General features: G+C 36.8%; 1 protein-coding gene across 1 annotated transcript; it reads left to right on the top strand.

The window, feature by feature from the left end:
* Positions 1–2,747: 2,747 nt before the first annotated feature.
* Positions 2,748–10,845, top strand: LOC135623647 (protein tesmin/TSO1-like CXC 2). Its single transcript, XM_065126841.1, has 11 exons — positions 2,748–3,070; positions 4,917–5,086; positions 5,182–5,887; positions 6,916–7,388; positions 7,466–7,540; positions 7,737–7,917; positions 8,007–8,102; positions 8,175–8,241; positions 9,859–10,012; positions 10,093–10,516; positions 10,603–10,845. The coding sequence occupies exons 1-10, from the start codon at positions 3,017–3,019 to the stop codon at positions 10,505–10,507; spliced, it is 2,391 nt and encodes a 796-aa protein (XP_064982913.1). The 5' UTR covers positions 2,748–3,016; the 3' UTR covers positions 10,508–10,516; positions 10,603–10,845.
* The last annotated feature ends 244 nt before the right edge of the window (positions 10,846–11,089 follow it).

Below are 11,089 nucleotides of genomic sequence, written 5' to 3'. Positions count from 1 at the left end.
ATTTATGCAAGGAATGGGCCGTGTTGTGTGTATCTAAACTCAAGAAGTGAAGCACCTTAAGGTGTTAAAGGTGTCTATAAATCATTCAATCCAACTCGTAAGTGTCGATCGATGTCTCAATCATCAAGAACTGGTGGTAGTTGAGTTTTGTTATATGTGGTCAAATTTGTGACAATGTTTCAGCTCACTAAAAATGGATTGGTTACAAACTGGCATTTGTCTTCTTGGAGAAAACATTAAGAATCATTCTGCCGCAATTTGACATAACTATTTTGCTTGTAGTGTATAACATAAACATGAGCATTTTCATTCTTACCATTTTTTTCCTAAATATTCACTTCTCTCTTTAATTTCCCAAAGAACTGCCTCTTAGAGGTAGGAATGTTGTGCATTTATCATGATCCAAACTTCAAAATCATGCACATGACATAAAAAAGTACTCACAAGGAATTCAAGAACCCACCATGACAAATGAAGCTGACGGAAGTGGACAATTGGGATGTAAGAATGTGATCCATCCATGTGAAATGTACAAACCCTAAACAAGTTCATATTTGAGTTCAATTACAGCCCAAAACTTCCCTCCCAAAGTCTATTGTCCTTCTATCCCAACCAAACTGATCCCCTGATTTCTACTTACTTCACTGACATCAGTAAAAGTAAGTCTTCTAGGCACTGACTCACAGACCCTTCTTTGTCTCCTCACACCTCACCAAACCTTCTTCTACAATGTCACTTCATGCAATCATGGACCTATCAGTGTACTGCATCACCATGGGGACACTGCACTGCTGAAAGAAAAAGTAAAAGAGCATGCAAGCAATACTGCCTGTGTTACTTTATCTCAGCAAAATGCCACTTGAGACTCATCTCTTCTCTCTCTCTCTCTCTCTCTCTCTGTGTGTTACTTTATCTCAGCAAAATGCCACTTGAGACTCATCTCTTCTCTCTCTCTCTCATGAGACTCGTGATTGAGCCCCGCATGCAGGTGGCCACAATAATTCACAGTCACGCACACAAGACAGCCATCATCAAGGTGGCATGGGGTCAACACTGTCCCTGAGGAGCCACCCCAAGCACAAGGACAAGGGCCATGGCAGGAATCAGGTGATGCTCGAGGGGTGTTTAAGCACAGCGCAAGCTCATGGTTGGGTTCTGTATATACATACTGTCCAACAACTGCAGGAGGAGGGAATGGAAGGATTGGTACTCCCAGCAAAGTTACAGAAAGACACAAAAGTATTGGTTATTTGTGACAAGGGAGAATCTCATCTGTAGCACAGCAATCTTGTGATCGAGACTGTATCAGCTTTTGCTTAGTTATCATATTACATGTATATTCATATCAACTTTAGCAATCTCGTGGTCAAGATTACATCAGCTTTTGTTTCATTAGACTATTATTGGGCTCAAAAAGATTATGATACATCTGTTCTTCAGGTTTTATTTGTTTTCGGGAAATAAATACTATTTTTTAGTTCATTTCAAGTAGTAAAATTCCATTATTATTCTTTTATGGGGATTCATTTCATGGTCTTATACGGCATAAACGATTTCCGTTTCCTCCGCTCTTCCCCGCGCGCAACGATGGCGTCCCCATCGGAACACAACCGTAACGGAAGCCCAGCCGTTATCTCGCTCCTTACTCTCACTTCGAAACACCGGATCTCGCATTTTGCCAGGGAGGATTGCCGGACTTACACGCCTGTCCACCTTCTCTTTCGTCCTGCGGGGTCCAATGCACTCGACCGCTGGTTGCGTGTGTAGCATTAGTGTTACCCATCCGCGAGTGTGGCTGTATAAGCCTTCTTCACAGTTGGAGGATTTAATGTATCATTATTTCCCATTATTATTGACTTAATCCTAATTTCTTGTAGCTGTCTGCCATCTGTACATCAAATTACGTTTTATTGCTGATTTGACCACAATCACACACAATTTTGGTGGGAATATTTTTTATAAAAAATGTTATAAAATAATTTATTATATTTTTATGTATTTATGAATATATGACAAGAAGAGGTGCATTCTCTTTGATAATAATATAAAGATGAATGAAATCTATGCATGCACCTCAAAAAGTAAATAGACATAATTGAATGATTTGCATGAATGCAAATTTAGATGCATTTTCTTTTATTTATATGAACTAAAAAACAAAAGTTTGAAATAGCAATTAACCCCTAATAAATGTTTATCTATCTAAAGAAAACACTTACAACCATTAATCATGACATATAAATAGGTAGATATTTTGTACAACCACTAATAAACACTTACCTTTAGTGTTCCTAACCATATCACAGTATAATTAATTTTAAAGGATGATTACAATAATTAGAATTTAAATGGCTCTACTCTAACACAAGTTTTTAGGATAGTATGATATATATGTTAAGAAAATATAAATAACAGGAAATATAAAATATAGTGTATAAAAATAATCTGAATTTTATATTGTTCTTGAGTCCTATGTGAATCAATAATCTTACTTAAGTAAGATTTATAGTAAAACCACATGTCTTTTACTAATATTAATTATATCATTTACTTACAACATCAATAGCTTTCCTTTATATATATATATATATATATATATAATTCTGGTGAGAATACCGCAGGATCTGGTGAGGGATCGTCGGATCGCCATTTTACTTTTCTGTCCTCGAGTCGTCCTTATTCTTACCGCCTCGTAACCGCGACGTGGAAGCTGGTAATCAATGTGTTTTGCCCTACTTTTGTCGAGGAGAAATGGCGAAAGGGTGCGAGCTGTGGTGGGGACGGCCGATTTGGACGAGAGAGAGAGAGAGAGAGAGAGAGAGAGTGGATTAGATTAGAATGCATCGAGGATGAGGAGGAGGAGCCAAAAATAATCGCATTCCCGCCTTTGCCACCAAACTCCTCCTTCAAATCTTGCAGCTCCGAGACTGAGAGGAAGGAGAAAGCAAAGTGGAGGAAGGGACGGGGAGGAAGGGGAGGGAGATGCGGGTGAGCTCCCGGAGGGCGCCCAAGAGAGATGGAGACGCCCCAGCGAGGCAAGACCGGCGGCGCGTCGCTCTCCAAGTTTGAGGTGATTGGCGTCAAGACGTGACCTTGTTCGGCCTGTTTTTGGGTGTTCTAATGTGTTGTGGAGGATTGGGTCGAGTGTCTCTGTCTTTTGTATTGGAAAAAAATTGGATCTTTGGTCTTCTTTTATATTCTTTCTGAGATTTCACCGCACGGGTTGAGTCACTGGTCGGTGGATTCTTCGTTTTCATGTGCCTTCTTTACAAATAAGCGCTCAAAATGGGTACTTTATGCTACAACATGCTCGCTCAGTGACATTTTGGCTGAATTGGGTTCGAGTTGACTGTCTTCGATGCAAGAATGGAGGTTCGGTCGGCTAAGTTTGCTTTGGGTTCTTGAATTCTTGATGTAGAATTGTCGGGACATTTTTATCCTTCTGTATTCTTTTTTTGATGTGGTTTCTTCGTTTTCGTTCTCTTTTCTTGAAAGAAACAGGCACTTTTAATGGGTTAATTTATCACAATTCTTTTTGGGACTTCATTTTATGTGGTGACATTTCGACTGAGATGCCGCTCGGATGTCATCTGCAGTGTTTAATTGTGTCTTGGAGGATGATTTTTTCTGAGTGTCTTTGATGCATGAACAGACCTAACCTTTCTATCGTGTTGTGCGTTATTATCACTTTGTGTTCTTTCTTTATTTCTTTTTCTATTTTAGTTCACTTCATTTGCAAATTGTTTCTATTTTAGTCATAGATGTTTGATTTATATAGCCATAGATAGATAAGATAGATATCGGTCTGTTTCGTTGAGAATCCTTGAGATTGGCAATTTTATGCTCATTTGTCTCTACATTTTTTTTTTTGTGTACTTTCTTGAAGAAAGTCCTTGAATTGTTTGCTTCTGCTAGAATTTTCTTGGTGGCGATGTTTTTGACTGAAGTGCTATTTAGAGGTTGTCTTATTGTTTCCTCTTTTGACAAGCTTTTGGGGTGTTCGGTTTGTTGCGGTTACAGTCATATAGATAAGATTTGATGCTTCTTCTTTTTCCTTTTTATGCATCACTTTTCCTATGAATTCTCGTCTCATAACTGCTTTATTTTGTCATATGTCCTTCTGGTCTTTGTCTAGCTGAAGAAGAAAAAAAAAATTGCATGTGATTTGGTGGTTTAATCTTTTTGGTGAAAATGGCAAGATTTTCACTTCTTTCTGGATATCGTCAAACAAATAGTTGCATTTTTCAAAACTGACTTGATTCTTTAGTAGTCTTTTTGTTTGTGCACACATCGCACTCTAAAATATTTTCTTGAGGTTTTCACCGTGTAAGTGATGAATGATTACCACTATCTTACTGAATTCTTACATCCACACAACTAATGCTGTTCCCTGCTTTGTTTTCAAAAGCAAACATTTTAATGCTCGAGTTTCTTTGACTGTGTGCCAGCCTAAATCCTTGTTAGGCTCTGATTTTGTAGAATCAACCTGTATAACTTTGTTGCTAGCTCAAATGCTGTATGACATGAGTGTGCTTGTAGGTAAGTGGATGGTATGCATCCGGCAGATGTGTGCTTACAATAGTAATGCCCATGTTTGCTCTATAGATAGATGAATGGGTTTTATTTGCAGCCATGGTTGTGCTGTCTTGTTGCTTGCATGCTTCCTTGCATGACCATTATCTTAGTCCTTGGATTTAGGTAGTAACATATGCTGGTAAAGTTTATTTATACCATTGGCCTTCAACTTTGGAGTCTCTTCTGTGTTTATCCTATGGTCTTCCTTTATCTTGGTAGAAAGTGTATTATGTAATTCGGTTATGGAGTACCATTGTTGTCCTCGCTGCATTTTCTAAATGATTTATGACATTCTTGGGTTATGCGCGTTATATGCTTGATAAGTTCTTTCTGCATTGCAGGATTCACCCGTCTTCAACTTCATCAATAATTTATCTCCTATCCGACCTGTTAAATCAACCGATTCAGCACATATTCCGCATACATATCAGTCATTGAATTTTGCTTCTCTTTCATCTATATTTAGTTCACCACATGCCAATCCTCCAAGAGTTACCAGGAACTTGACAGGGTAATTATCAATCACATTTTTCATATCTTAAGGTCAGATTAGTGTATGTTCCAATTGATCCAAATTTGACGATGATTATTTTCTTCTGTTACCAGGCCTCCTTCCACAGATTTATCCAGACGTGAGGAATTTTTGGAAAATGTTGGTGAAAGTAGCCTATGCTCAGAGGTTTCTGATGTTGTTAGGCCATCGAGATTTACTGCCACCACACAGGATAATTGCAATATAACATGTTCATTCAATGAGGCTGCCATCGATCCTCCTGAGCACTGTCCAATCCTTCCAAGTACTCTTCCTCAGTCATCGCAGTATGATTCTGGTAGTCCAGATCATAACACCAAAATGAAATTTGAGTTAGACTTAGGTCATGCACCAGCAGAACTTGTTCCTTTTGTTCAAAATGATATAGACAGACGAAAAATTTTGTTTACCATGGAGGCTGGAGTTCAGGAAAATCATCCACTTGAGCTGAACAAAGATGAAGTGGAAGGGGTTCAGGAAAATTTGATCTTTGATGATGCTGAAGATATGTTGATTTTTGATTCATTCATGGAACCAGTGGTTCATGAACGAGGAGGTGAGGAAGTCATAGGCAATGATGTGACTTCTTTTGTTTCTTTATTGTCAAATTACACAGAGAATGTTGATCAACTACAGAAAACACAACCTGATATCCCTCATGGTCCTTGTGTCCAAGATATCACCCAAGATCTTCAATTGAAATGTAGTGAAGATTCTAGGAAGAAGAAACCTGAAACAGAACATGGCAAAAAAATGCTCTCAGTAACTCACCAAAATCAGGTAATGTTGAGTTATTAAATTAGAAAATTGATTATGTAGCTTGTGATGGCGTCCTACTGGCAACATGGTAATTTGTCTTCCAAAAAGTGATTTCTTGTTTGTTTATTCTGCTCTTGTTTCTCTATATCCCATTTTATTTGCTCAATCTTGACACTTATTTTTTAGCTTATTGATCTGTTGAGCAGGGGCATTTTGTCCCATATTTTTTCATGAAGTTTAGGACTCCATTAAGCTCCATCCACTTTCTTCCTCTATGGAGGTTCCGACTACAATATCCTTGAGTACCTTAACTACTGTTGATTTCTACCTACATTGTGTGAATTCTTTTAAGTTGATATATCTATCATTTTGAGTGTGGGTTTTGGTATAATAGTAAGGTTACTCTCTTGAGATATGGGTGATCAGGCTTTAGATCATAGAAAAAACTATGCCTTGAGTTACACTAACTGTGTTATAACTGGGACTTTATGGAATGTGCTGTTATTGATGTTTTCTGTGTGCTTGATCTTCCATTAATGTTGGGTTTACCCTTTTTTCATAAATCTATCAAATTACCCCCTAGTCCATTCACAAAACATTTTTAATGTGCCTTAGGAATAGTTATACTCGATTTGTTTTATATGTTCATGCCTGAAACTGTAAAAGCCTTCTGTCAGAAGCTTAGGTAGTCTGGTCAATTAACCTGCTATACTTTTGTGTCTGAGGAGATTTAAAATGGACGTTTTGTCATTTCTGCAAGAAAATAATTGTGTTGCCTCTAAGCGCATGTCACACTTTTTTACAGAGGAGAAGGTATACAAAGGGGTGGAGTGGACAGCTGAGGGCATTATTCACCCATAAGGAGTTTAGGTCTATAGCTGAATGTTGCATGTCAAATTATGACATAAACCTGCCCATTCCAACAATACACTGTGTAGATTTGATTGATATGCGTTCATCATGTCACATTGATCCTGTTGGCATTACTTTGAATACATGAAATATGTTTTGGACAATTTAGAGGTAATTTATGCCAGTTCTCTTATTAGGTTGATGACCACAAACAACATGGCATTCACAGACGCTGTTTGGTCTTTGAAGTAGCTGGTATTTCTCAAAGGAACATATATGGTGACTCAAGCCACAACCAGTCAACTACTTTACCATCCAAAAGCAGGAATATTTTTGATGCCAACTTGAAGCCTGCCATTAGTCCATCACTGTGTGCTTTTCCTGGTATTGGGTTACATCTGAATGCTCTTGCTACAACATCAATGGATAGAATGGTCAAGAATGAGACACTGGCTCCCGGAAAACAACTAATCACTATGCCATGCCCCATTGATCCCTTTGCATCAGCAACAACTGGGAGGAACAGTCCACAGAAGTCCTTGGCCATTGAAGCTGATCTTTTGACCAGTGGTGAAATTGAAGACCTTCAGGTTACATATGATGCTGCTGCAAAGGATATTTCACTTGGCAATTGTGAGGAGTTAAGTCAAGGTAGTCCAAAGAAGAAAAGGTATGTTGCATATGTTCCTATGCATGGTCGTGTTTTGTTCTTCGTTATATCAATAACAAAGGAACCTCATGATCTAGATGCAAGTCAGAAAATGGAGGTGAAAGTGAAGGATGCAAGCGTTGCAACTGTAAGAAGTCAAAATGCCTGAAACTGTGAGGCTCTTTTCACTTCATCTGATGCTCTTATAAGAACTTTAGTGATAGATATAAGAAAGATATTGTATTTGATATGCCTTCTTTGTTTATTTAAGTAATTAATTTAAGAACAAGCAATTAATCTAGTTTTAAATTTGTCAGTTTTAGTATGTCTTTTTAAGTTTTGGTATTGACATGTCAACATCTTATGTAGTTATTGTGAGTGTTTTGCTGCTGGAGTTTACTGTTCCGAGCCTTGTTCATGCCAAGGATGTTTTAACAAACCCATTCATGAGGACACTGTCCTGGCTACTCGGAAGCAAATAGAATCTCGCAATCCACTTGCATTTGCCCCAAAAGTAATTCGAACATCTGAGGCTGGTGTGGAAATGAGGGTAGGAATATAATATGTAATATTATTCTTCTGTCTTTTCCTTTTCTCCTACTTCTGGTTTTGATGTGATCATTCTTTTGACATCTTCAGGATGATGCTAACAAGACTCCTGCTTCAACACGACATAAAAGAGGATGCAATTGTAAAAAGTCAAATTGTCTGAAGAAATACTGTGAATGCTATCAGGTTTATGTCTTGGGTACAACATGCTTTTACTATCTTATGTTGCATGACTTGGACATATTTGTTTCTTTTTAGTTTGGTGTTGGATGCTCAATCAGCTGCAGATGTGAAGGATGTAAAAATGCATTTGGAAGGAAAGAAGGTGAATGTCAATTATATATATACTTACATTTATTTTTTTTAAGGCCATATTAAAGTAGAGTTACTATCTAAACATAGTCTGCAATAAGTATGTCGATTAGGATCTAAGGAAGATTTAAGATTGGCAGAATAAGTTGGATTTGTAACACCCCAATTAGTTCCATATCGGAAGTGAGAGAGATTAAGAATAATTTATAAGGGTTTGATGAATGTACTATTGTTAACTTTAGCTTAAGTATTTTGATTAGTGGTTTGGGCTCAACGATGTTGATAAGGCATAGAGCCACCACTGGGTTATGATTCAAATGCACTGTACAAGGATTTGATTTGGGCTATGTTATGCTTTGATAAGGACATCAAGCTTTTAATCTATGCATTTTGACTAGTAGTTTAGGCTCAACGAAGTTAACATGCTAGTTATTCCATAGGTCGGGTCGTGACAAGTACATTCGAGAAAATAATTGAAATTTAAAAACTTAAAATAATAAAAATTGAGATTAAAATTTAAATTAAATTTTGTGACAATAAAGCATTATATGATAAAGGATTTTTTGACTGTATTTTTTTGTAATATCTAACTTATAAAAAAAATAAAGCTAGAATAAATAAAATAAAACTATATAAACGATAACAATAAAACATAATGGACATTAATTCATCCGTAATATATTTATTAAATATAAATATGAAACATGTCAAACAAAGATACTAATGTAATTAAATAACCATTGTGTATGTCATACACAAACCCAAAATTTACCCACTTATCCTTTTGAAGATATAAATGGGATGCTTCTATAAGCACTGACAAATGAATTGTATGTATTACAAAGACAAATAAAGAAAACAAATCGTTTGAAGGTGTGTCCACATGATTCAAGATTAATTGTAGATCACATGATATCTTTTTTGCTTTATGATAATTCCTTTTTTCTTAAAAGGTTAAGAGCTACTCGTCAAATTTTTTTTTTTGTCCCATATCATTTCCTTGTCCTACAAAATAGTGGATGGTACTGCTTCTCCTTCATTTCATTGTTAAAGCACAAGTTTCTTTTCTATCTTTCATTGATCTTAGATGTACCAACAAGGATCACGGGTATCATCTGATAATTGCCCAATAATGCAAACTATGTGTCTATGGAAAGACAATTGATATGTTTCTATGATAAATAGGATAAACATATTTTCAATGAACATGATCGTAGACCAATAAAGCAAACTATGTGTAGAGGGAAAGATAATGTGTTTCTATGGTAAATATGATATCGGAGCATGCAAACCTACATCCAGGAAATGAGTATCGTATCTTCTTTTTGGTATATTTAAGAACGTAAGCAATATCATTAGGATTATGATGAGAAATTTCATGTCTTAGTTCAATGTCAGCAATATAAGATGAGGAAAGTTAATACTTCATACTTATCCGCTGAGTTAGAAGAGTATTTAACAAGACAATGTTTTAGGAGAAAACTTAAGTGATTATTTTGTATCTATATTGTTGCATTTTTCTTGTGTTTCTTATGTCTGAAACCAAGTTTAAATCAAAACTTTAAGCCTTCTTATGCATAATTCATTATTCTGGTTGATAAATTCCTTTTTTATTAATGTTTTATCCCAGGTGTTGGAGAAATTGAACATGTGGAGGAAGAAACTGATGCTTATGACAAGGAAAAGGAAGGTCTAGACGATGGCCCACAAATTGCTAAAGTCCAAATCGATGAACGTAATTCTTTTGGAAATATATTACCCATTACACCTCACCAAAGTTGCAGGTGCAGCACTCATTTTGATAGCTTAGTCTTCACTCTCATTTTCCCACAACTATCTAACAAAAGTTTATTATTTTCCCTAGGCGATCGATCAAACTGCCATCTTCTTCAAGTGCAAAGCCCCCACGAGTTAGCAAGCTTTCAATTGGACGTTCTCCTGGATTATATGGCTCTCACATACTTTGGAAGTCTGAAATCCTTCTCTCTCAAGATAAATCAGAGAACAAGATCAATGCAAATTTCGAGGATGACACTCCAACTATTCTAAAATCCAATGCATCACCCACCACCAGTATTAAGATTGCTTCACCTAATCGGAAGAGGGTCTCACCTCCACATATTGGAGTTGGCTTGTCACCACCAAACCGTAGAAGTTGCAGGAAACTGATACTGAAATCTATTCCTCCCTTCCCTTCACTCGATAACGATGATGCATCCACTGAACATCCATTGAGCTACTCCTGCAACAGCTCTTTTAGTTCATCTACTGTCAATTGATATGTTGAGGTACTCACAGAATCATCTGAAAAGACAATTTTATTATATTTCTCCTAGTTCACATATATAATATCTTTTCATCATTTTGTAATCAGGTTTCTGTGGCATCAGATCTCAATTGTTATCAGTTGCTGCCCATTGCATTCCACGAGACTTGCAGTCTATGGTATAAAAGTAATGTTCTTGTTGCAAGTTTTGTTAATGGAATGCATTCATATGTACTTGAAATATGTTGTTCTTTGATATATCAGTATGTTCATTACACATCTTTCGACATGTCTACCTTCTCCTACTTGAGTAAATATGTGCAGATGCCCATCATTTGTTATGATCTCTTACTTTCTCCCTTCTTTTTAACTGTTGTATTGCATGGAAACTACCTGTAAGAACTTGGTACTCCACTGGTGAGGTGGTGATGATGGCAGATCACAGGTCTCTGCACTCCCACATCATCTACAAGAAAGAAATACTCTTGTGCTGCCTCACCCTCTTCCAAGAAACTACTCTTGCGAGCAGTGTCGATCCTTGTCGAAGACAATGATGGATCTAATCTATGATATAGACATTGATGGTGATGGTGTG

The sequence above is a fragment of the Musa acuminata genome, chromosome BXJ2-9 (genome assembly GCF_036884655.1).
Source record: "Musa acuminata AAA Group cultivar baxijiao chromosome BXJ2-9, Cavendish_Baxijiao_AAA, whole genome shotgun sequence".
NCBI classification, from domain to species: domain Eukaryota; kingdom Viridiplantae; phylum Streptophyta; class Magnoliopsida; order Zingiberales; family Musaceae; genus Musa; species Musa acuminata.
The sequence above is the reverse complement of the archived record's forward strand: the minus strand, read 5'-3'. Positions and strand labels throughout refer to the sequence as shown.

Bases quoted from the DNA above. Each gene is read 5' to 3' on its own strand.
- LOC135623647 (XM_065126841.1), top strand. From the start codon at position 3,017: ATGGAGACGCCCCAGCGAGGCAAGACCGGCGGCGCGTCGCTCTCCAAG. The intron at 5,087-5,181 runs GTAATTATCAAT...TTCTGTTACCAG, and splicing joins GTTACCAGGAACTTGACAGG to GCCTCCTTCCACAGATTTAT. The intron at 10,013-10,092 runs GTGCAGCACTCA...TATTTTCCCTAG, and splicing joins ACACCTCACCAAAGTTGCAG to GCGATCGATCAAACTGCCAT.